Below are 25,499 nucleotides of genomic sequence, written 5' to 3'. Positions count from 1 at the left end.
TGTATGCGTTGCTCAGCAGGCCGACCCACCTGGTGTCGCTCCAGCAGGGCCTCAGCTCCGGTGACATCCTTGGCTAGCTCGTCTGAGGACACCAGACCTCGGATTCCATTGATCCAAGACATGAGGTCCCTGGAAACCAGAGCCACAGAGGAATGGCTATTACATTCCCTGGCAAGCGGGCCTTCTGCCCAGGAAAAGAGAGGACTCCTAAGTCTTGTCTCAGAAAGTTATTTGGGATTAACCTATTGAATCAGGCTAGAGCTCTGAGTTGGACATGACTGAGCGACTTCACTTTCACTTTCATGCATTGGGGAAGGAAATGGCAACGCACTCCAGTGTTCTTGCCTGGAGAATCCCAGGGACGGGGGAGCCTGGTGGGCTGCCGTCTATGGGGTCGCAGAGTCGGACATGACTAAAGCGACTTAGCAGCAGCAGCAGCAGCAGAGCTCTGAGTAAATTATTCCAAAGCCTCTTGTCTTACTGAATTAATAACTTTAAAAAATCAAGAAGTCCTCACAGAAAGAACAAACAGGTATATAAGATCTCAGGATCTCGGTTCCCTGACCAGGAATTGAACCTGGGCCCTTACCAGTGAAACCACCAGGTCCTAACCACTGGACCACCAAGTAATTCCCAGGATCAAACCTGAGATGTGTTCAGCCTACGCATGTATTTCATCCAGCTAGAAAGGCCTCTGGCCCGAGCCTGCTTCTCACCGGAAGTCGCTGAGGAAGCGCTGCAGGTCATGGGAGTCACCCAGCTTGGCCTTGCGCTGGTCGGCACGCTTGCCCAGGCTGCTCCATGCCTGGTTCAGCTCAGTGCACTTCTCCTGCAGGTCCTCTGCCGACTCGGGGTGGGACTGGATCAGGCGCTCGGCTGTCTCCCCGAGCGAGTTCACCTGGGGAAGAAAGAGGTGAGAGTGAGAGGTGGGGAAGGGGGAGTGTGGCCTCCGGCAGAACTGAGGAAAGCCAACTCTGCGTCCGTGCGCCGCCTCTCACCTTGTCACCAAGGGCTGCGAGGTCCCTCTCGAAGCCCTCGTGCTTGCGCTGCAGGGCCTGGACACTGGCCAGGTCGTGGCCGTAGTTGTCTGTGTTTAGAGCCTGGTTCTTCTCTTCGATCCACTCTTTGGTTTCGTCAGCATCTCTGTAGGTAAGACGCACGTTCACATTCATGAGTGCAGAGTATGGCTGCCTTGACCCCAGTGTGTTTCACTGGCACATGTCAGCGGCCCACCAACTGCGCTCTAAATGGCACGGAGCACATGTCCCCCCGCTCAGCAGTACTGACTGAGCATCCATCAAGTGCCAGAGCACCAGCACGGACAAGATCCAGCCAAGGTGAACCTGACCGTCGCCGGCTCCTTCTCCTGCCAGCCTGGGCTGCCCCTCACCTGTGGAGCCCACCCCTCACTGCCGCAGGACCACTCCTGCCCGTGGAGCCACCCCTCACCTGTGGAACCGCTGCACTTCATGGGCACTGCCCAAGAGTTGGCTCCGCTCCTCAGCCAGCTGCTGCAGGGACCGCCAGCGCTCGTTCAGCTCCTGCCGGAGGACAGGAGGCGTCAGCCCACACCTGACTCCAGGGAAAGGGCAGAACCAGAGCCCTGGTGGCTTCACGAGAAAGGAAAGCCTGGGGCACCGAGGACTTCCTGGTTCCGACCTTCCCAGTTCAATCGGTGAGCACACCATGATAGCCAAAGTCCAGAAAGTCAGATCTGGCCACAGCTTGCCAGACCCCACGGTGCAAACACTCTGCCAGCACCCAGCTTGGAATGGCCGTGGAAGCAGCAGGAGAGAGAAAGCTGATCTGTCCTCATCTCAGTGCCTAGCCCGGTGCCTGCCTCACAGCATCAGCTTCGGAACGACTGCCGAGTGGACAGAGTCCCACGTCTGCCGCCCCGGACTTATCTTGGCGGCACCACTGGGGGGGAAGCAGCCTGAGCACAGCGTGGCTGTAGGACCCTGTCCTCAGAGGACAAACCAGCCTGGGGCCCAAAAAGGAGTCAGGAAAGGCCTTCACTGCCTTCCGGATAACACGCTCCCCACAGCTCCCAGCCCTCCGGGAGGCCCCGGCAGAACTGGGTGAGCCTATCATGGCTCCTGCCACACAAAGAGAACAACAGTGACCAGGACACCTTTGGAGCCACGAGAGTGACAACTGCTACAGCTCACACAACTTGTGAGGACAAGAGCCTTGCTGAAGACGGGAGCAGGACATGAGGAAGGAGACCAGGGAGGACCAGGGAAGCTGTCCTGGTGTCTTACCTTGATGGAATTAAAGGTGGCCACGGTGTGAACCATCAGGCGAGCAGACTATGTGGGGAGGGAAGCAGAAGAGCAAACTAATCACGTGTCTGCTGATTACAAGAGAAATCTGAGATGCAAGTGCCATTAATTAGGGCCCAATTGTCCACCAAATGATTGTAAAAGAATACTGTCAAATTTCTGAACAGAGCAGCAATAAAGTACCAACAAGGAGAAAGTCAGGCAGAAACGCAAGTGCACAATCACATCCAACTCAATGGTTAATTTTACATGAAGAGTGAAAGAACAGTGGAAACCATAATTAAAACAGTTGACTAGACAGAAAAAAGCAGCTCAAAGACTACTGTGTCTTTTTCTTGTTCCTACTATAGGAGAAGAGTCCAGAAAACACACTCAATGGAAGAAATGCTGCCAGCTGAGACTATTTAAACACTCAAGTGCACCAATAATTTCATTTCTATTTATGGTTACTGGATTGTTACTCCTTCTAACAGTGGCCCCTTGAACTAAGGGAAACAACCTTACTGGATGAGAAAGAAAAGACACTGATGAATTAGCTTCCTCTCATCAATGTCACTTTTAAAAATCGTGCCCCTTGGGCTCTCAGAGCTGACCCGGTTTAATCAGAAAGAAACCCCACTTGACAGGCATGTGAGGCCTGTAATCCTCAAGTACATAACAAAAAGGAGGAGCCGAGTGTGTATGTAGGGAAGTCGGGCTCCTGGAATGTTCCAGGGACACACCCAGACGATGTTTTCAACCAGTGTGGGTGTGTATAGGGGTCAGAAAGCAGACAGCCATTGTTTCCCATTCTTTTCAGAATCAGGAAGTACTGGTGTTTATCAAGTCATCTGATATGTATTTCTGAAAAAATGTGTTACCAGAAAAACTCTGGCAAACTCTGCCAGATGTCAAATAGATAAGGATGCTGCCCATTCATGACACCAATGACTAAATTTTGTTATGTAAGGAAATTAAGACAGAGAAAAAAGGAGAAAGTGGAATAAAAGGAAACATGCATCTTTCCAAGCAATTTACAGTCTATTTAATAAGCAGAATGGTCAGAGCCTGGGGAGATAAGGAGGCCCGAGAAACAAATCCCTTTCAACCTAGGTCCCCGCGACAAGCCAGGTGACAGGGCTGTGAAGTACCAAACGAGGGACTGGTGTGAGAGCCTGTTGCTAGGTTTTCATGCTTTCTTTATATTTTAGGAAGATATGACTTCACGAAGAAACCCGCTTTTTCCAGCTTGTCTATAACTTAAGGGACATATTCCTGACGAGCTGAGTCAGGAGGAAAGATGCTCCAATTGGCATTGAGCAGCTGGCTCCATAATCATGGCCATAAGCACTACACACGAGAACGCTCCCTGGGCCTGCTGCTCAGAGTTACGTCCACCTGGCTAAGCACCACCCCAGTCTCTGTGGAACAACGTCCACTGCAGCTTATAAACATCTCGCCTCAGGACATGGACTTTCCATCAAGCCTTTCTTAGGCACCAGGAGAAAGCGGTCAGGCGGATGTTGAAAAGAAACTCTTCTCCCGTTTTCATCTTCATGTCATTTCCTCTAGAGCTGCAGTCCTACTGGTGGGACCATGCCTCACTATGCAGTATGACCTCTGCAAACTGCAGTCATCCCCATATCCTTGGTTCTTAAGGGGAAAGGGTCCCAGGACCCCCCAAGGTACTAAAATTCATGGATGCTCAAGTCCCTTAGAGCTGACGCCCTGTGTGCTCAGGTTCTGAATCCTTGGATTCAACCAACCATGGATCGAATGCCAGCATTTTCAATTGCTGGTTGGTTGAATCCAAACACAGATGGCCAACTGTACACTTTGGCAGAGACAGTATGTGACAAGCTCAACCCCTACCTGAACTTGTGCTGAGCGTCTGCAGGAAGACATGCTGCTTCTGTGTTATTAAGCATCACATTTCAAGACGTGACCGATTCAAAGAATATTAACACCAGGGTCAGAAAGACACCAGGCCACACAAGGCCAGAAATGACCACACTCAGACAAGCCTAACTACTCAGAAACAGGCACGCTAGAAAAGGACATGAAGCATTTCTGGTCCTGGAAAACCTCTGGAATTAACAATTTGCAGAGAAACTCTTACCTTCCAAGGGGAGGCTGTCTTGGAATCAGATTCATCCTGTTTGAAGAAAAAGGGAAGAATTTAGGCAGCGAAGAAACTGAGCACAAAACAAAGCTGCATCAGCTTTTCCTCTGAACGATGGGAAGTTCAGAGAAATCAGAACAGTGTTCCCCACTGCGAGTCAGAACTTATCACTGGCTGGCAGCAAATTGCAGGGCTGACTGAGGGAAATGAAGCAAACAGGAGTGAAAAAGTGTCTCTTTTTTTTAAAATGCAGTAGGAGAGATGGAGAGAATGGGGAAATTTAATAAAATTTCCAGCTTCTCTTTATATCATTCTCAGAGGATTCTTTGAAAAGGGATAAATAAACCTAAGTAACTGCTGGCGAAAAAGTTCGAAGAAACCAGACAGAGAAAAACTTTTTGATTTTTGGAGAATGACACACAGAAATCAACTTATTTCTTTTGCACAGGCTTTTACACACAAAACGCCATCTCTAGAGGTTCAAGAACAGAAATCTTTATGGGACTCTTGACTGTATACTCTTCCCAAGAGTTAATCCTCAAGTTCAAGTTATAGACGGGGCACCTGACACTTACCCTGGGCATCGCGCCATACACCTCCTACAAGCAGAGAAGGAAACGATCACATTATTAGAGGAAACATCAGTAACACCTGCCACTGTCAAGTCAAACTGGAGGCATGGGAGAGATTACAGAGAGACAGGCAACGTGACTGGCCAGAGGAGCTATTAAAGTCTACAGGGCGACCAAGTGTTTCTACACAGAACCTTTCATTTAAGGAACTGCATGAATTTATTACCAGTTAAGGCCTAAAAAAGATTCAATAACTACCACGATACTTAAGGGGCCTAAGAAGGAGACCTGTTTTTCCCTCCCGTTGAAGGTAAACAACACAGTGCAGGTCACACGGAGAACCCGCACCCTGGCCCAACTGCGCACTGCGGGGCACGTGAGCTGGGCTACAGCACAGGCCGGGGGCGCCAAGCTGCTCCCGAGCAGGCTCCACGTGGGAGCCAGACCCCCACCTGCTGCTGCACGGCCTGCACCTCCTCCGCCATCAGACCTTCCGACTCCAGGTCTTCAGCCACCTTGTTAATGTCCTTCAGCCGCGACTCATTGGCCTTGAGATCCTTCAAAGAACAAAGACAATGTAACTAGAACTCACAACAGCAATCCAAAGGAGGACCACAGATACTCATGAACTACATAAATTTCTATCTGACAGGTATCCCATAAGTAGTTTTTCTACTCCTTGACAATGACCTAAATCAGAAAATCCTGCTTGCTGCTACTGAAGAAGGAAGAAAACCACATGGCGTTGGAAATAGCCTCTCTTACTTATTAAACGAACTGTAGTTAATGAAAAACTATTCTGGCTGGAGATTTTTTAAAAACCTTCCTTTGTGGGGGAGAGGACACATATTAAAAATGTGATGAAATTTTAGAGCTTGCCACGAGGCACCCTCCCACCCAACTGAACTGGTCATAAGAATATATATATGCTTCTTGGCCACAGTACGCAGGCATCTGGAATGTTGCTGATCAGGGATCAAACCCCTACCCTCTGCACTGGAAGCACAGTCTTAACCACTGGCCGGCCAGGGAAGTCCCACAAGAGTATTTTTAAACTGGAGGAATGGATACACAAGATGTGGTACATATATACACACCACGGAGCATTAGCCAATAAACACTAGAAGATCACTGGTCCATCTACAATGACAAGACTTTCCAAACCCTCTGTGAAGCCCCTAGTTACAGAGTAACATAATATGTGCTTCCATTTATATGAAATGTCCAGGACACATACATCCAGAGACAAAAAGCAGTTTGGTGTTTGCCAGGTGTTGGTGTGGAGGCGGGGAGAGGGGTAAGGAGAGGCTGCTTCATGGGTCTGTGGTCTCCTTTCGAAACAGACAGAAGTGATGGTAATAGAACACTGTCAACGAACCAAATGCTTCTGAACTGTATCCTTGAAAACAGTTAACTGTATGTTACGTGAAAGTCGCTCAGTCATATCTGCCTCTTTGCGACTCCATGGACTGTAGCCCACCGGGCTCCTCTACCCATGGCATTGTCCAAGAAAGAATACTGGAGTGGTAGTCATTCCCTTCTCCAGGGGATCTTCCCAACACAGGGATTGAACCTGGGTCTCCTGTGTTGCAGGCACATTCTTTACCAACTGAGCCACTAGAGAAGCCCAATGTTATGTGAACTTAACCCTAATTAGGAGAACTACTTTTATACATTTTTGTATGATAGATTAGGCAAATTCTTAAAACAACATGTAGAGAAAACTGCACGTATTGATGTCTTCTCAGAACTAAACTGGTGCAAGAAAAGTTATGATTAAACTTGTTTAAAAATGGCTACAGAGACAGAGGAATATAATCTCTGTAATTTTCATTCCAGACATCCACAGTCAAATGTCAAGAGATCCAAATCTTTGAACAATTTTCCGCTCAGCTGCAAGACCTCCCATACCTTCTGGAAGTCGTCAAACTTCTTCTGCAGCACTTCAACCTGCTCCAAGTCCGCGCCAACCTCCTCACTTGTCAGGGCCGCTTCTTTCTCATTGATCCACTGCTGTAGCTCGTTCGCTTCACGGAACAACATGAACTTCTTACAGCTCTTCTCCAACATGCCTTTACGCTTCTCTCCCAGTTCCAGCAGAGAATGGTACCTGAAGTAATTCAAGAGGGTGACGAGGGAGGGAGGGGAGGTGGGTTAACTTCCTATGGAAGCAGACCACCTGTGTCTTCGAGAGGCGGTCCAAGGCTGTGTGTTGATAAGGATGACGCCGTGGCGGCAGAGTATCAGACAGCAGGTGAAGACACAGGCCCCGAGGACCCACGGACAGCCTCTGGGACAAGCACACACTGCACCATTCACAATGGGGTGGCGGGGACAGCCCGGCACACTCAGCCCCGGGGCCGCGTGTGCACTGACAACACCACAACCACAAAGGACCAAAACCAAGCGTTCAGCACAACACAGGCTCCATGCGACCACAGCTGCCCGATGAGATGGACTTGCTGGGCGTGGTGTATGCAGAGGGCCTGTTCTCCTGTCGTATGATTCTGCCAGCAGCCCCCAGGTGGTGGGGAAAGGCACGCTGAGCTTTACAACAGCCTCATTCAGGGTGTTAGTATCTCTGGAACAGTAGGGAATTCCTACTGTTTCTAACGTTAATATACTTATTTCTCAGGAAGTTTTGGCCACTTTGGAAGGAGAAATCACGTAAAGCACATTTCATTAGCTGAGGATTTCTTATGAAGAATCCAACAACACTTGAACCCTTGGGAACCAAAATACAACAGGCTGAACTCCTGGTATCCTTGCAGATGTGAAAATAGCAAACTTAATACAACTGAGTTGAAAGTTAAAAAAAGATCTAGAATAGAATCTAAGTCTCCAAAAGCGAAATAAAACAGGAACGTGTTACCAAGAATCAGAGACTTTAAGAGGCATTTGGTTTCCTGCCAAGAGAGGAGCACTAGGGTACCGGCTGCCCGGTCTGCTGACAGTGGCTAGTCCAGTAAGAAAGCTAACAGCAGGCGAACCGACCAGGCTCTGAACGCACGGCTGCACAGAAGCACCAACGAGAGAAGCGGCCACAGCTGACACAGCTTCACCCGAACCCCTTCCCTCGTGAGCCAAAGCTGCTGCCAGAGACGGGCCCTCCCGCCACCTCGCCTTCCTTGACCAGTGAGCGCCTTCAAGAGAAGCAGGGAAGGGAGGATGGACAGGGGCGGCGGGTGGTGCTCGGCAGGGCTTCCGGCCTACTCACAGTTCTTCCACCTGTTTCATACGCAGAGACACGCTGCCAGCCTCCTTAGTTACGCGCGTCCTGCACAGGGGGGCACAGCAAAAGCACGCACGGATTAGTGGGTTAATCCACGGGCTGTGAGGCAGCGGCTCCGACGGGGGCCAGGACGGTGGACGCTTCAAGGGGGAAATGACGGAGTCATTCGAGAGCTCTTGGAAGCAGGCTAGCCCGGGAATGAAGTCACAGTAAGGAAAGAGCAGGAAAATCAAATCCAGTGACACGAGAGTGTTAGTTCACCTTTGTTTTCCTGTCTGCCATGCTTAAGGCAGTAAACATTCCTTGGCTAGAGACACTGGTCGCTTCACAGAGCCAGGCCAGGGTACAGTGACCGCCCGGAGTTACAGGTTTTCCTGAGGGCTGACATGCACTGGAGTCAGTGATCTGGTCCACTTTTTTGCTCTCATGTTTATGATCCAGGCCAAAACCTCTCATTCTTAGCAGTAATAGAAAGCATCGGTAAGTGTATAAAAACTGACCTCTGCAGGGATTAACAGGGTCAAAAAAGTTCTACCATTCCAGCCTCTTGTCAGAGTGTACTTCCTGGCTATCACCCAGGTATCCACAGCTTTAGATCTCATTAGTGGTGCAAGACGTGCCCTAAAAGAGGGGTGCGGGTCTTTAAGGGAGCTTAGCCACAGGAAAGAGTGCAGAGCTGTTTCGTAAAACATACACTCCATTCTCAGAGCACAAAACCATGGTAGAGAAACACACTCTATGCAGCCTTTTGCAGAGGACAGAGCTCAAGAGGTGTGGAACAGCTAAAAACCCCATTCAGAGAGCACCTCCTGAACTGGAGAACAAAGATCCAGATGGTGATAATTAGCAAACGTTGTTTAGGAAAAGCAACTGGCAAACGCAGGGAAAACAACAAACCAAAGGATAAAAAAGGGATTAAAGGTTCCTGGGATCAGAGCTGTGTGGGTAAGCTATGCCGTGGGGACGGGGGGAGAGTACACCTTCGAGCGCAGATGGGCACCAGCAGAGTGCTCGCCCTGGAGCCTCAGCTCAGGGCGGCCTCCACCACAGCCCCTCACAAACGCACGGCGCAGGCGCAGACCTCCACCGGCCCTCCACCACCGCCCGCAAGGCCCTTACTGGTTGTCGATCTGTTCCTGCCGCAGCGCGATGCTGCCCTGCTCTTCCAGGAGGTTCTCCCGGGAGGCCGACTGCGCAGGATCCAGCTTCTTCACGTAGGCAGCCGGCACGAAGCCCTGCCGGTCATTCACTTCCACTTTCCACCAGTCCTACAGGCAAAAAGAGACCGTCTTCATGGCAAATTCCTCCCGATGGAGGGAGAACCCAAGGAGGCCCGTGCACACACACGTGCACACATGAAGAGCTCTAGTCACATCATGAGGGTCCAGTGACGGTACCAAAGTCACCTGGTGTGGAGATGGGAATTTCAGTCCCCTCGTGACCTGCCGCGTATGGGGAGGGTCATAAGCGAGGCAGCCATGACTTCACTGGAGCAGGAAGGCCGCCTTCTCTTTCATACAGATGCCCCAGGATTGTGCTAACAAGGCAGCCTCTAGCCATACTTCAGGAAATTTAATAAAACCTCAGATGCTCTGGGACCTCCGAAGCCCCCCGTGATTGCCTGTGACCAGTGGCTTCTGTGGGGCCAACACAGACACACAGTCTGCCATCACCACAGCTTCTACTGGGGGAGGCTGCTCTTGAGTACACCAGAGTCAGACCAGGCAGTTAGCTCAGGTTTAGGGTCAGCAGAACAACACTGGCCAGGGTTTCCTCAAAGTCCCACGACCAGGTGAGCTGAGTGGCTGGGAACAGGAGGTGCCTAACACTTCTCCAGCCTACACCAAGACAGGGGGCAGGATCTTGGGGGGCTCTTCAGATGATGGCCTCATTCCAAGGCCATGGTCAGTCAGAATACGTTAAGGAAGAAAGACTGATGAACCAGGCAGCACTGAAGTTGGAGAAGATGAGAAGGCGGAGCTTACAGGGTGATGCTGGAGCCTGTCTTCAACCCTCTGCTGTGGGGCCCTACAGTCTAGAACCAACAGGTACCAGTGACAAAGAAGCAGACTTTGGCTCAAAAGAGAAAAAAATTCCACTTGGAAGTGGTCCATGAAGAAAAAGCTCTCCTTGAGAGTAAGAGTCACTACCCTAGCTCTCAGGTATTTATGGAAACAGACTGGTCATCTCAGTCACAGGCAAAACAGTAAACCCACACGACACGGGAGACTGACCTGGAAACTCTAGTAACTTCAAGTTTTAAACCAGCCTCATCCTGGAAAGACAAGCTCCCAAGACACCTAATACGTGGAAACCACCCCTGGTCATCCTCTGTGCTTGCCTTGTTGGTGCTGTTGAGTAAGGTGAGAATGTCTCCTTTCTTCATGGTGACCTCTCGGGGACTCTTCTCCTGATAGTCATAGAGCGCCAAGACCAGCTCCTTCCCAGTCTCATCATCCATGGGGGCCACTTGTTGCTAAAAATCCAAAGGAAGGGCAAACACAGTTACGGGATGTCTCCAGAGTGCCGTCTCAGCCACTGCAGATCCCAGCCTCAGCAGAAGACCCACATTCACCAAACATACACTGGTGACAGTTCTCCTCTGAACCCACCAACAAGATCTGATTCAGGAAGCTCAGCTGTCTGGGACCTTTAAGGTCACAGGAAAGTCACCTACAGGCGCTTCCCTGGTGGGTCAGTGGTTAAGAATCTGCCTGCCAATGCAGGAGACACAGGTTTGATCTCTGGTCCAGGAAGATCCCACATGCCTTGGAAAAACTAAGCCTATGCCCTCAACTGTTGAGCCTGGGTACCCCAACTACTGAGCCCACATGCCCTAGAGCCTGTGCACCACAGAGAAGAGTAGCCCCCGCTTTCTGCAACTAGAGAAAGCCCATGAAGCAATGAAGGACCAACACAGCTAAAAACACATAAATAAAAGAATGTCACCTATGATCATGCTACCTGCTGTCAGCACCTGGGTCTTTTGGCCCCCCTGCTCCCCGGCCCCCACCCAACCCCTGGGATCTCGCAATTGCTGACAGGAAAAACCTTGCTCACCCGGCACGACTGGGCCTGCTCTCGCAGGGCCTGGATGCTGCTGCCATAGGCGCTGAGATCCGACATCAATGCCTCGTGCTTCTTTAGCAGAGCCTGAAATCCAAGTCACACACGGCAACCCTGAGCAAGGAGCCAGAGCAGCCCCTCTGCCTCCCCAACACACCATCTGCCTCTGAAATCTGTTTAGCTACCCGGTGACTTGATCACTCTCTCTCCCTTTATATTATAAACACTTAACGTGGAGAAAATATCACATTTTCTATAATCTTTTCATCCATACTTAATTATGCAACCCTTGGAACAGATGAGGAGTCATAAAGAACATCATCACATGTACAGTGATCCACCACCCATCCTGAGAACTGAACACTCCTGGTAAGTGGCAGCTGGGCACATGCTGCCCTCCTCCAGTAAACCCCCTTCCCACCACCCTCGGTGCTTCCTGCTACTCCAAACCCTATCAGGTCGGGTCAATATTCAGCTCATGACGGTTTATGTGAAGAGGCAAGAAAAGGCAGGCACACGGCTACACCTAGACCTTCATGAATAAAATTTAAGAATTTCATTCAAAAAAGATGACTAACAAAAAACTGTGCTTATGTACACATAGGTATACAGAAAAAATGAAGAACGGAGACATGGTCACGGCTAAGAGTGAAACACCAAGGCTGCCTTCTCTCTTTTGTGAGCATAATAGAATTACCAGAGGAAAGCGGAAGATGCTGGAACACCTTAAAAGCCATGAGACTGCACCCTGCACACGTGGACATTCTCCTAACCGGCCCCAGCCTGAGCCTGGTACCCCCAGTAAGCATCACCTCGGCCGAGTCCTCATCTTTGCCATAGTCGGTGCTGCCCACGATGGGCTCCTTCTCCCGCATCCAGGACTCAGCCTCGTTGGCGTCAGCAAAGTACTGCTGGGCCTGCAGCGAGTCCTCCAGGTCCTGCCGCCGCTGGGAGGCCTTGGACTTCAGCGACTCCCACTTCTGGTTCAGCTCATGGAGCTTGGCCTTCACGTCCTCAGCAGCAAAATGGCCTGTAGGGCGGGCAGGGGAAGGAGGACAATGAGAAACATGGGGACAAACAAGGTCCTCTGAGCGCTCACAGCCTCTGCGACTCTGTCCAGGGAGCCACGTCCCTTCATGTTCCCAGTTTTATATGAGGCCCAGGTTCCAACCCTTTAACAGATCTCCTCAGACCACGATGTCTGTCTAGACTCTAAGCAGATGGCCCTAGTTGGCATTAGTGATGTCATCATAAACAAACAATAAAACCCACAGCCCCCTCCTACTCTCCATCCTGGAAACTCGTTGAGTGCTGGGCACTGTCTCAGGTTCCTCAGTATTTGACCTCACTTAGTCTTCTCAACAGGAGAAGGAAATGGCAACCCACTCCAGTGTTCTTGCCTGGAGAATCCCAGGCATGGGGGAGCCTGGTGGGCTGCCGTCTCTGGGGTCGCAGAGAGTCGGACACGACTGAAGCGACTTAGCAGCAGCAGCAGCAGTCTTCTCAACTGTGGGAGAAGTTGAGAAGCTGGTGGCTGGGGGGTGAGTTCAGGTTCAGAAAGGTTATGGACTAGTCAGAGTCACAGTCAGGAGATGGGGGGACAGTCTTCAACCCCTAGCCCAGCCTGACCCGGGACCATGCACTCAGCGGGCGAAACGACAAACGAGAACAAAGCCACCTCCTGATGACACTCACCCTCCTCCACCATGGCGTTCCCCTTCTGTGTGACTGCTTTGATGCGGGGCTCGTGGCCAGCAATTTCTGCTTGTAGTGCTTGGTGTTTCTTTAGCAGGTTCTGGACTCCAATTAAATCTTTGCCTGAAAGAGAAACCACTCCCAAGTCAAGAGAAAAGTCAACCCCATCACTCTCAGCTTTCCCCACGGTTTCACTTAAAAACTCAGTTCAACTGAAACTTTACTTTGCTCATTCGGACACGGGTCCCCTCCCTTTCCTAACTGGACTTCCGTCTGACAGAGGCAGTCTGACCTCTGTTGGTGGAGGCGGCAATGGGTTCTTTCTCCCGAATCCACGTCTCCTCATCCTCGACGTCACGGAAGAGCTGCTGCAACCGCAGGGAATCAGCCAGCTTCTGCTTCCGGGCAACCATGGGCTCCTTGAGCGCCTCGTAGCGAGCTACCAGGGCCTCCTGCTTCTTCTTGATGTTTTCAGCATCAAAGTGGCCCGCGTCCTGGAACTGGCGGGCTTGGATAGTGATGCCATCGATGCGATCCTGGAGACGGGAAGGACAGTGTTCAAAGCCTGGCCCGGGGCCGGCCAAGCGCGTTCTGGACGTCTCCTGGCTGACGTTATTGCCTCAGGTGTGGTTTGCTCACACACAGAAAACACACACAGTTGTTTCCCTGGAGTGCGCTTCCAGCCGCCCTTTCCCCATTTGGGGCTCCTAGGAAGCTCCAAGGGCAAGCAGACCAACCTGAACAGAAGCAAGCGGTGCATCCACGATTCTCTAAGGCATCGACACACTTCATACCCCCCGAACTGACCGGCCTCGGCTGACCGGCCCCTCTCGCTCCCACGCCCACGGCCCCACATCCGTGTCCAGGGCCCGTACCTGGTGAGCTGCCACGTCAGCCTCCAGCAGGGCGTGCTTCTTCTGGAGGTTCTGGACGTTGGTGAGGTCTTTGCCGTAGTCGTCCGAGGCCAGATGACCTTCCACTTCATACAGCCACAGCTCGATGTCCTCAACGTTGCGATTAAACTGCTGCTGCTGGTTAGCCTCGCGGAGCTTTATGCCTGGTCAAGGAAGCAAGGTTGAGTCTGTGGGTGAGTATCACCCTTCTGCCAGCGCTGCTCGTAAACAGCGGCACCTCTCGGAAGGACCACGACGGGGCAGGGTTTCAGTGATGGCTTCACGTCTATCACAAGGTGAAGGAAAACTGCAAACTCGGCTCTGCCTTCCAAATGCGGAGCTGGAATGAGCCCCATGGGTTAAGTGCTGACGAATGGTTAGGTGTCCTCGGCTCACTGCTGACCTCTTCTAGTGAGGAGGCCCCAGCCAACCAGGCCCACTGACCAAATCAGCCCCTCCTCTCTCAGGCTCCCCCACCAGCCAGTGCACACAGTCACATCCGCCAACCCTGCACATCATTAGGCACCCACGCAGCTGACTCCCTCAGGAAGTGAGCCCCAGTGCCCAGTCACCTGGTGCAGCTCGCCTAGGTGGCCCAAGTACTTAAACCAAGGACGAGCATTTAACTCTCTAAACCTACCACAACCCCATGCATGCCTCCCCTCACCTTTCAGCTCTGTGGCCTCCAGCAGCTTCTTCCACAGACTGATGACCTCATTCATCCGAGCCGCCACCTCGTCCTTGGCATAGTGGTCGACATCGATCAGCTTCTGCCCGGCTTTCTCCAGGGCGTCGATGCGGCTCTGGTTTGCCGAGAGCTCGGCCTCAAAGGCCTGGTGCTTCTGCACTTTCCCTTGTAGGTTGGATGGATCCTGCCAAGAAAGAGGTTCTCTCTCGAACCACAGGACAGCAAGTTACGCTGCACTGCACTCGCACGTTATCTTCATAGGGGACGTATGAAACCGCCAGCTTACATTTAGTAGTGTGTTTTTGAAACTTCCAATCTCTTTTTCTTTAGCTACATCTATTTGTAAGCATGGTGTCTGGCTTACAGACCAAGGGCTACATGACACTGCCGACAGGATCTTACTTTATAAGCTTCATCCGTGGCTGTTTTCATCTTCTCGTTGACCCAACTCTTGAGCTCATCAGAGTCACGGAAAAACTGCTGCAAGTGGAAGGAATCTGCAAGCTGGGCACGGCGGTACATGGCTCTCTCATGCAGGGCATTGCGACGGCTCAGCAGCTGGAAGGCAAGGCCCCCTGTGAGTCTCCACTCTCACCCCTAACTGACCTGCCTTGGGAGGGACACCCATGGATGGAAAGGAGGCTAGTGAGGAAGTTGTGCACTCACTGCGTCTCGCCGGGTGGCCACATCTTCCATCGCGTAGTGGTTGTTCTGAATCAGCTTGGTGGCAAACTCATCTAAGGCCTAGGAGGAAGAAGAGGGTTTGTCACTGGTGAGGGCTCATCACAGCTCGGCCCACAGAGGGGAGTGCAGAACACAGCACAAAACGCTCTAGACCACGTCAAGGACTTCAGTCTGAGGTTTGCTATGACAACCTTTATCCCTTAACTTCCGAGTTTTTACTTGACGTCCTCAGTCAGATGGCTCAGTGATGCTAGCTCCACTCAGGCCTGCAGACACTGGCTGCAGTTAATGTCAGGGCAGGATCTGACGGGGTCAGACACAGGTTACCAGTCTTTCAACTCCTAATTCTTTTTTTCAGCCAAACCACATAGCATGCAGGATCTTAGTTCCCTGACCAGGAATCGAATCCATACCACCTGCAGTGGAAGCTGAGCATTGTAATCATGGTAACTCCTCAATTCCTACTTCCAAGATCAGTGCTCACTGGGGAGAAAACCTTTTACCTTAGTTCTTAACTACTTTAACAGGGAGGAAATATCAACCTGGAGGTTTACATCAAGAGAACAATTTCATTCTAAAAGCTGTGCTGTGTCTCCAGCAAGGTGGCTGATCACCCTCACGAGGGTGTAAGCACCCGGAGACTTCTCTGACTCTGCTCGGAAGCCTCTCAGAACAAGAAAAGACCTCCGCTGACGCCAAGGATCACGTGACGGCACGGACGCCAGGAAGGTGTCTTACTGTGATCTTCTCCTCCTGGGCGCTGAGGGACTTCTCAAAGTCTTCGTGCTTCTTTAGAAGCGCTTCCACACTATCCAAGGAATCGCCCAGGTCTTCGTTCAACAGGAACGCCTTACAGGAGGAAACACAGTGTTGACATAATGTCTGACGCCCTTCACCTCTCAGGGCTAGAAAGCAAAGGCTGCTGAGGCCACAATACAGAAAGGAGAGGAATAAAGACTATGGCCATGAAACTCTCAGGTCTCCCCTGGAAGCCAGAGGTCCTTCCAGATTCACTTAAAACCAATCCAGCAAGAGCATGAAACCCTCGTTCTACCCTCTACTGAAAGTTTGCTCCAATAGCTTTCATTACCTCTAGTAGATTTAAATCACACAAAATGCAAAGTTCTAACGGAAAAGAAAATCTAACAAAAAACTTTACACCATCACAGTCCTCTGAAAAACCGGATCCTTTCCTGAGAGCCCTTCAGTCTCAGCAATAGGAAAGGTGTTGGCAGGGGCCATGGAAGCCGGCAACCCCTCCCTCGGCATGACGCAGAACTAAACCCAAACCGAACGGGCCAGCTGAACAGCATGGCACAGGTGGCCGGCTCCCTACCCCACTCACCTCCTGCTTGCTCATCCAGTTGTCCACCTGCTCCGTGTCGCGGTAGAAGAGCTGCAGGTCCATGCACTGCTCATATTGCTGCCGTCGCAGCTCCCAGAGCTCCAGCAGCGCAGCCCGCTCCTCGGACAGCACGGTAAGCTAGGGTGGCGGTGGGGGGGTGGGGAACAGGGGAAGAGAGGGGAACATCAGATACAGAGACTCCTGGCATTTCTAATCCTCTGCTAACCTTCAGGCCTTGGTTCTGATTTGCACAAAAAGGATAGCATTCACTTGCACGTGTCAGCCAAGTCACACACACACACACAAAAATCACAGATCCTGAGGGTTTGCATGGTCCTGCTAAACCTAAGAATTGGCCCTGTTTGATGAACCTAGAATTATTAATAATTTATTGCCATATTATCACATATAATATTAGGTAGACATGACAAGTAAACCTCTGGTGGAAGAAAAAGGGCACGTATGTAAAAGTGAGGCAGCATAGGAGAAGCAGGGACTCTTAGGTGAGAGGTGTCAACTGAGTGGGTTCTCCTCAGAACACACTCACTAGATCCATCAATGCTTAAGACTTAATTTGAAGGCTGTAAAGTTAACGACAATAAAGTGTGTCTTTAAAATGTCTCTTCCTGGACTATATAGTATTAAAAACATAAAAATCATTATCTAATGTACCTCAGGCATCTTTACAAAGATACTTTGAAACTTTGGAATTATATACACATACACATAATTTAATGTTTCCTCTCAACTCTAGCTACTAATGCAGGAATCAGCTCTCTGCAAAGTCCCCTTTAAGGAGGAAATGTGTTGCATGTGGCCCACACAAATGGAACTTTCTCTAATCAATCATCATGCATCTCCTTTTTAAATCTCTGGAAGTGTTTGCTGCTCCTTAACTTCCAGGCAGAATCTCCTGCGTTAAGTTTTCTCTGACACTGTGGTGAATGCAATGTCTGGATATTTAAGGATGGATAACAGCTTCCAGAGACTTTTATTAAAAGACCCTTTCTCCTCTCATACCTTCTCCCTCACTTCATCTGAGGCGTAGTGACCAGCTGCAAGCAGGGCCTGTCCAGACTCATCTGCAGATTTAAAGCTATCTTCATGAGCGTCAATTTCACCCTAATGGGGGGGAAAAAAGGACAATTTATGTCCACCACTTTGTAACAAAGAGTAAGTTGTTGAATTTTGTATAACCATTCAAATCAGGAATATCACATCTAGAATGAGAACAAACCAAAGATGACGCCAGGTTTGCTAGTATCAGCCCAGGTAACCAAACCGGAGAGCATCGCTTACTAAGAAGTCTGCTTCCTACTGGCTTTTCGTGCCATCTGTCAAACCATCAAGTGTCCACATATCTACAGGGCCCGAGCTCTCCATCATCTGTTCCACTGGTCTATTTGAGGTCTCCTTGTGCCAGATCAACTTATGATTTTATAATACCTGGTAGGAAGAGTCCCTCCTCTGTTCTTCATAATTGTCTCAGCTGGTTTTAATTTTTTTTCTTCCAAATTAAATTACTTTCACGTTTATTTATTTACGTGGCTCTACCGGGTCTTGGATGTGGCATGTGTACTCTTAGCTGTGGCACGTAGGATCTAGCTCCCTGACCAGGGATTGCACACAGGCCCCCTGCATTGGGAGTGAGGAATCTTAGCCACTGGACCACCAGGGAAATCCCTTCCAATTTTATTTTAAAATCAGCATGTTTCATTTCAGACACAAAGGCCTCTGGGCTTCTGCCTGGAACTGCACTGAATACATACATCTTGGGGAGAATTTGCACCTCTACAAGCAATCATTCCACCATGCCCACCCCTTTATTCTGTTTCTCCCCTTTCCTCAAAACTGTACAGCTTTCTCCACAGATGTCTTAAACAACTTTTGTTAGATTCCCAAGTACTTTATATTTTCTCACGTGATAATTAGTATTTTTAAAAATTACGCTTTTAACTGTTGCTAGTCCAGAGGGGGCTGTCTGACTTTTGTATATTGATTTTTTATTTTTAGCACCTCAGAAGATTTATAGTAATAATTTTTTAAACCTTAACAGTCTTTTCCAAAATTACTTAGCCACAGAAAACCCTTTTCTTAAGGTATAAAGCCTGTTAAGATCTCATAAAACTAATTTCCCATGGACATACTTTGGAGAAAGAGCAGATTATGAAGTTTAGATTTACTCAAACCAACCATGAAGTTCGGCATTTAAAGATTTTTCAAGATGGCACAGGATACATATGCAAAACAGCACCTCCACCCTGCTAGAGCTTGGCCCTTTTGATTTTATGAATCATGGTTAAATGAGTTACATATCAGGAGAGTAACCATCTATTCGGAGAAGGCAATGGCACCCCACTCCAGCAGTCTTGCCTGGAAAATCCCATGGACAGAGAAGCCTGGTAGGCTGCAGTCCACGGGGTCGCTAAGAGTCAGACATGACTGAGGGACTTCACTTTCACTTTTCACTTTCACGCACTGGAGAAGGAAATGGCAACCCACTCCAGTGTTCTTGCCTGGAGAATCCCAGGGACGGGGGAGCCTGGTGGGCTGCCGTCTATGGGGTCACACAGAGTTGGACACGACCGAAGCGACTTAGCAGCAGCAGCAACCATCTATTAGAAGCAGAAAAAGCCAGACTCCAAAGGCAAAACCAGCCCCAATCCCCATGGTGAGAGCTACCTGTGAGCAAGGTTTCAGCCACTCCAGGCTGGAAGTAACAGAGCTACAGCCACGCACTATAAGCTCACGGCTTTACTTCTGGAAGACCCTGGAAACACTACCTTGTGCTCCTGATGCCTATCCAGCAGGGCTTCGGCTCCGGCCACATCGTTGGCAAGTTCATCTGCGTTGATGAGGGCTTTCATCTCAGTGACCCAGCTGGTGAGGTCTCGGAAGTCGGCAAGGAAGCGCTGAAGCCTGGGAAACCAAAGGTCCGTAAGCAGAGGTCTCCAGGGGAGGCCCCGGGTGGAAGATGCCGCCCCAGAGCTCCAAATTCTATGTCCTTAAGAGTCTAACAAGCCATACAAACTCTAGCCCTGGGAAAGGGAGGACTCTTCCAATCTAGACTAGTAAAAGACGACTGAAATCAATCCTTCAAAATTTAGGCTCTGTTCATCACTATAATTCCCTGAGCTTGTCCCTTATATTCAACTTCCTTGTGATTCCCAAATTCAACTCCTAGTTACTAGTAAGAAATACTATTTCCCTTTCAATTTCTGATTTACTCAATTTTAACAGAATATTTTACATGATGCTCAGATTGCTAAATACTTATTGCTAATAGCTATTTCCATTTATATTGGTTCTAACAAAGTCATATGGACTGGAAAAAAGACATTTATAAAGTCATCAATACTGTGCATGTATATACAAATACTACAAAGTTGTCAAGTCTCTAAATATAATATAGAAATACATTAATACACAACAAGGAAATACATAACAAATAGAGTAAGAAAAAGTCTTCTGCATCTTCTTACTAGAGGAAAGCTATGAAGCTATACCAAAGCCGTAACACGTTCTCCTTGTTACAGAGAACTAACCATCAATTCTGACCTCAGCTCTAAAACAAAAGCTTCACGGTACAGGCTGTGGAGCCCTGGAGGAGCGCTTCTACCTGTAGGAATCGTTGAGACGTGCGTGTCTCTCCGCGGCCAGGGTGCGGATCTGCTCCCAGTTGGTGATCAGCTCCTCTCGCTTCACCTGGATCTGGGTGGCACTCAGAGGGTGGGACTGCTGCAGGCGGTCAGCCTCGGCACACAGGGCTTTGACCTGGAGACACACGCTCGTCAGGGCTGCTCTTCCGACCCTGGTGAGTAACTCAGTCACAGAAACAGCTGCCTTCCAAACCCACCTTGTCCTCCAAGGCAGCAAGATCTCTCTCCAAACCCTCGTGTTTCCGTAGTAAAGCCTGGACGCTGGCCAGGTCCCGGCCAAAGTCATCAGAGGCCATTAACTGTTCCTTCTCCTTAATCCAGCTGATGGTCTCGTCCACATCCCTACAACACAGAGGCACCCGTTTGTCTGTAGCTACATCGTCCATCCGGGACTGGGATGCCACACAGGGCAGAGATCCAGTCAGCCCCACACTTTCTTCAACTCCCCGTAGGCTTCACCACACCTGGCCGGGAGATCCCATTCCTGCAAGCCCCCTCAGCTTGGTACCTGTTAAAGCGTTGGACCTCAGCTGCCCCGAACAGCTTCCCCTGCCGCTGGAGGGCCAGGCCCTTCAGCCGCTGCCAGGCTGCATTCACCTCGTCCTGCTTTGTCTTGATCAGCTCCTCCTCAGGGTGCTGCTCCTGGGCCAGGAAAGGCAGACACAACACTCAGACCGGCACCTGTGACCCCGTCACTGCTCACCTGGCCTTGGCTCCCTGACATGTCTGCCTCAGCAATCCTGACTGTTCTGAAGAATCATTGGCTTTCTGTGTGGAATAGAGGGAAGCTCCTTCCACGGGAGCTTCATTTCTTGTTCTATAAAAAGGGAAGAGCCCTTGTCTGAGCCCAGGAGTCATGTGGTGCTTCTCCAGAGAAGTTCTGGACATCTGTAGCAGCCCCTGCGCTGACATCCTGCAGCGGCACCTGCGTGGGCGCCTCATGAACAACTGCTCACCCCAAGTTCAGGGTGTCCGGCGTCATGAGGCTACCGAGAAGCACGCCTGCCCAGAAACATGGCTTTCAGATCTGTTCCTGACTTCACACTGGAGACACTCCTTTCAAAGTCTCCTTCCTCACTAACGACCTTGTGTCTTGTTTAAATAACATGTAAAGTGATAAGGCAAAGCACTCCTCGGCTGTGGGACCCCCTGTGGGATCTGGGGTTTGGCCCGCCCGCTCTCCTTGGCACGACCCGGGGATGGCCCAGGATCCTGAGGACCCCATGATCCTGTCATGTGGGAGGCGAGGTTATGTCTGAGGAATGCTGGTTCTCCTTTCATCACTGAGCCAAGAGGAAACAAATGCCAGTCCTGAAGGATCTACAGGTTCAAAGTTTGCACCCCCATCCCCCAAACCAAGTTTTCCCTAAAGCAAAAACTCCTGTGGTCACTGTACTGGACATCTCTGGAGCCATGCAGGGTGGGCAATGATAAAGCAGCAGCGATAGGCAGTCCCACTCCCCTCTGGCTGCAGAGCTCCCAGGGGAGAGCCTTGTTTCATTACAGGGCTCCCCCGCTCCCAGGAGTCCAGGGAAGCTCCGACTCAAGAAGAGCATTGAGGTGGCGGTGGACTCCTGCCAACCCTCTTCAACTTCCGCCACCACACCCTAGTCTGAGAAACCGTGACGCCCAACTTCAACAGCCCATAAAAGCTTCACCAAGCCCTACCTGAAAATGGGCGGAGTAAAGAGATCAAATGAACTCTGCCCTTCCTGCCCACAGCCACAAGTTGAAAAGTGTTTTCTAAGGTAGGAGTGAGCAATACTGCTGCCTTACTGAGATCTAAACAGGACTCAGACATGCTTTATCAAAACCTGCTCACCCAAAAATCAGGCACCTAATCAAAATTTTCCTTCTGGAAAAATTAATGAAGTTGTATCACATTAATATTAATGTAAAGGCAGTTACCATAACGCTGCTATGAGAACACGCAGCACTTCCCATTTACCTGAATGAGCTTGGCAGCGAACTGGTTCACTTCATTGACTCTCTCTTCGTGGGCAGCCATGTCTGTCTGAAACTCTTCGAATTTCTTCTGTAACACCTCCACGTGCTCCAGGTCCTGGCCCAGCTCCTCAGACGTCACAATGGCTTCCTGTTTGGGGACCACAGCAGAGCCAGAGTCACCAAGACACACTCGGGCACAGTGGCTCCCAAAACCCATCATGAAACGGGTGCCGGAGGGGCCGTGGCCACTTCAGGGTCGTGCAGTTTACTGCGTGCTCCTCTCCTACTTAGGAGGTCAGGGTCATGGCATCTCCCTCCTGCTCAAACGTACCTTGTCATTGATCCAGTCCATCACATCCTCACACTCCCGCAGGTACTGCACCAGCTTCTGGGCCTGCAGCAGCTTGATGCCTTTCTCCCGCATCTTCTCCAGGAGCAATTCCCACTGGCGGTGCAGCTCCATCAGACGAGTCTGGAGGTTAAAGAGCCCAACACCCCCCACATGAGAGCCACGTCTGGGGGACCTGGCTCCTCCACAGAGCTCCAACCAGCTAGACACCTCCCAGAGCTCTGAACCAGTCTTTTTCAAGATAATGCCTACGCTGCAGGGAAATGGTAAACTGAACTGAGAAGACGTAAACACGTACACCTCAGTGTTTTGGTAGGTCTTACAGTTGACCTATCAAACAACTGACCTTTTGTAAGCATGTGTATTCTAGTTCACTCCAAAGAACTTACTATTTCTTATAATTACCAATTATTATTGATATATTGTTGGTAAGTCTTTACGTAATGTTTTTAGTTCTTATTAATTGTTAAGTTATGACAGTGGGATTTCTAGGTCAGAAGACTTGGGGAGGGAAAGATGAGGTGTCATCGAGGAACAGCAGCAGGAATCACTGAAGGGTGTGTCCTGAATTCACAGAGGTAAAGTGGAAAGAACAAGAGGTCCTGGAGGCATCATACGTGTAAAGAAATAATTACAAGGCACAAGTGAAGAGGCCTTAGTACAAAGGAAAAAAGATGGCATCCTGAAACACAGTCAACGTTCAAAGAGGATTCGTGGCCTAAGTTGTTTTGGTGCTTCTGTGAGAAGATACAGCGTGTGGTACACAGTTCATCACAAGAAAGGCTGACAGCAAGCTGCACCCAGGTGGCAGCCACAGGTCCAAACAGTCCCTTCCCAGCATCTTGGGTTCTCATAGCACAGCCCTAGTAAGGACTCGTTGGGAACTGGGGCAATTATCATCAGTTCATGCTTAGGCGATGTGTTCTGGCTTTCTAACCCAATTTCAGGGTGTTGATTATGCCTACCCAAGATACTGGGAGTTTCTGGGTCACACAGACAGAAACGAGTGACACACACACACCCCGCCAGGAGAGAGGCCTGGGGCCCACCCATCATTGAGACGCCACTCCCCACAAACTGAAAGAGTGAAAGCCATAGGCGAGTCAACGTGGGTGGATTCTCTTAGAAACAAGTATGGGTGGTTCATTTGAAAGGAGAAAACAGTGGGAGGAAAATAAATGCTCACACAATTAAACTTCCACCACGACAGTCACTTTCATCGCCAATGGTTAAACCAGAGTCCACCAAAGCGAAGGAAGTGACGGGCATTCCCAGGCAAGCAGGGGCAAGGCAACCAACGGCAAGTCCATATCCACCTACTCGGATGTGGGAGCCAATGTGGGTGGCGGTCACTATGGGGCGCCATGCCGTCCGGTATGGTGTGAAAGTCTAAACCGGTGACAGACAGGTTATGCAGGACATGGTCCTTCACATACCACCCACCTTCCTCTGTGTTAACACTGACTGCCCAAACTATGCTACTGAGTTACCGGGCCAGACCAATTACCAAGTGGGATGACCGTGGGATCTGGGTGCATGAACATCGGGATTCTATGAGAACCTTTTGCTCAGGGGAAAAAAAGTTTCTTCATTAACTTTTGGCCTCACTGCATGGCAATGTGGGATCTTAGTTCCCTGACCAGGAACTGAACCTGTGCCCTCAGCAGTGGAAGCGCAGAGTCTTAATCACTGGACCACCCAGAAAACCCTCACTTCACTCAAAATGGGGTCACAGAAGGCTCCAAAAATCCTTCCCTACAAGTCAGCTGTCAGTCCCTCACATCTCTCGCTGCCACACCCTCCAGGGAGAACCGGGGCCAGGCCTGTTTCAGGACTGAGCAGCTTTCCCACTGCCGTGTGTCTCATCGTGTCAACACCGCAGGTCTGACAGAGGCCAGTTTCAGAAGCTTACTGGCGTGTGAGAGCGGGAGCCGGCAGGGCGGCAGGTGCGCTGGGGAAACGCACGGACAGCTGGCGGGGTAGAGCAGAATTCCTGGCTGACTCAGTTGGGTTTCTCAACAGAGGCCTGGGCAAGCAGGAGCAGCTCTGAGGGGCAGTCAGGAGAAATTACGGAAAGCAGGTAGGAGTGAAACATGGGCTGGGAAAATAAAGCGAGTAATTGTGACCGGAGATTGAAACACTGGTTCTGTCACCTGTTGGCTGTGGGAACCTGGGCAAGTCACTCAAACTTCTAAGCCTCTGTTCCTACCCTTCTAGGCTATGGTTCCCTCGCAAGCTTCCCATGAAGATTAGAGACAACGGATGTAAAAGTCCTGGTGAAGTGTTTGCACCTAAATGGCTGCTCACAGCTTCTCAACAAAGAGCAGCTAGTGCTTTCTAATGCTGCTTTAATAAGATCTCTTAAGAGGGAAGAGGGGACTGAAGGGAGTTCTGGGTCTCCTGCCCTCGGACTGATTACTAAAGCCACACACGTGATCTATATCTCACGTTCCCTGTAACCTGGTTAAACTAGCCCAGAGCAGCCCCATTCACTCTGGCTGATTTCATTTACAGTAAGACTATACACAAGAGTGGGGAAATGGGCAGATATATCTCTAATATTTTTGGCTGTGCCATGTGGCATGCAGGACCTTAGTTCCCCAACCAAGGTCTGAACCCGTGGCCCCCTAAAGTGGAAAAGCAGTCTTGACCACTGGATCACTAGGGAAGTCCTATGTCTTTGTATTTAATCGCAGACACATGTATTACACTGCCCAAATGGGTTGAATGTAGTAATTAAATGATTGGTCATACAGCAATTAGAATTTACTTCCTATTTACAATCATTCCTAGTTAACAGTTTATTATTAACAATATAAGGCTAATTGCAAGTCTTCAATAAGAGACTGCACAGTATATGAGAGCAAAAGAGACACAACAAGTATTTACTGCTAAAAACCACTAGACGAGATCCTAAGGGAATGACGTCCCTGTGGATGTTCCACCATGGATCTCACTCAGGGAAAGGCGGAGGAAGGAATAT

General features: G+C 50.0%; 1 protein-coding gene across 10 annotated transcripts in view; it reads right to left on the bottom strand.

Annotated features, from left to right (window-relative positions):
* The window catches only part of SPTAN1 (spectrin alpha, non-erythrocytic 1), a 58,330-nt gene that overhangs the window by 20,246 nt on the left and 12,585 nt on the right, over nucleotides 1–25,499 (bottom strand). For 6 of the 10 annotated variants that reach the window (XM_070799365.1, XM_070799363.1, XM_019970958.2 and 3 more), the window contains exons 4-32: nucleotides 22,499–22,639; nucleotides 22,169–22,315; nucleotides 20,729–20,862; nucleotides 20,418–20,562; nucleotides 20,181–20,335; nucleotides 19,345–19,480; nucleotides 17,582–17,683; nucleotides 16,562–16,699; nucleotides 15,955–16,065; nucleotides 15,199–15,276; nucleotides 14,935–15,090; nucleotides 14,512–14,716; nucleotides 13,827–14,008; nucleotides 13,244–13,487; nucleotides 12,952–13,074; nucleotides 12,069–12,286; nucleotides 11,251–11,343; nucleotides 10,532–10,666; nucleotides 9,310–9,458; nucleotides 8,176–8,235; nucleotides 6,870–7,068; nucleotides 5,411–5,515; nucleotides 4,962–4,985; nucleotides 4,384–4,419; nucleotides 2,265–2,312; nucleotides 1,450–1,541; nucleotides 999–1,143; nucleotides 717–898; nucleotides 30–129 (exon numbers count right to left, since the gene is read on the bottom strand). In XM_070799365.1, coding sequence (XP_070655466.1) covers nucleotides 30–129; nucleotides 717–898; nucleotides 999–1,143; nucleotides 1,450–1,541; nucleotides 2,265–2,312; nucleotides 4,384–4,419; nucleotides 4,962–4,985; nucleotides 5,411–5,515; nucleotides 6,870–7,068; nucleotides 8,176–8,235; nucleotides 9,310–9,458; nucleotides 10,532–10,666; nucleotides 11,251–11,343; nucleotides 12,069–12,286; nucleotides 12,952–13,074; nucleotides 13,244–13,487; nucleotides 13,827–14,008; nucleotides 14,512–14,716; nucleotides 14,935–15,090; nucleotides 15,199–15,276; nucleotides 15,955–16,065; nucleotides 16,562–16,699; nucleotides 17,582–17,683; nucleotides 19,345–19,480; nucleotides 20,181–20,335; nucleotides 20,418–20,562; nucleotides 20,729–20,862; nucleotides 22,169–22,315; nucleotides 22,499–22,639 — 3,783 coding nt within the window. The remainder of the gene's footprint in view (nucleotides 1–29; nucleotides 130–716; nucleotides 899–998; nucleotides 1,144–1,449; nucleotides 1,542–2,264; nucleotides 2,313–4,383; nucleotides 4,420–4,961; nucleotides 4,986–5,410; nucleotides 5,516–6,869; nucleotides 7,069–8,175; nucleotides 8,236–9,309; nucleotides 9,459–10,531; nucleotides 10,667–11,250; nucleotides 11,344–12,068; nucleotides 12,287–12,951; nucleotides 13,075–13,243; nucleotides 13,488–13,826; nucleotides 14,009–14,511; nucleotides 14,717–14,934; nucleotides 15,091–15,198; nucleotides 15,277–15,954; nucleotides 16,066–16,561; nucleotides 16,700–17,581; nucleotides 17,684–19,344; nucleotides 19,481–20,180; nucleotides 20,336–20,417; nucleotides 20,563–20,728; nucleotides 20,863–22,168; nucleotides 22,316–22,498; nucleotides 22,640–25,499) is intronic. The other 4 variants (XM_070799367.1, XM_019970964.2, XM_019970965.2 and 1 more) reach the window with 2 other exon arrangements.

The sequence above is a fragment of the Bos indicus genome, chromosome 11, assembly GCF_029378745.1.
Source record: "Bos indicus isolate NIAB-ARS_2022 breed Sahiwal x Tharparkar chromosome 11, NIAB-ARS_B.indTharparkar_mat_pri_1.0, whole genome shotgun sequence".
Lineage (NCBI taxonomy): Eukaryota > Metazoa > Chordata > Mammalia > Artiodactyla > Bovidae > Bos > Bos indicus.
Note: the sequence above shows the minus strand (reverse complement) of the source record. Positions and strands in the feature narration are given on the sequence as shown.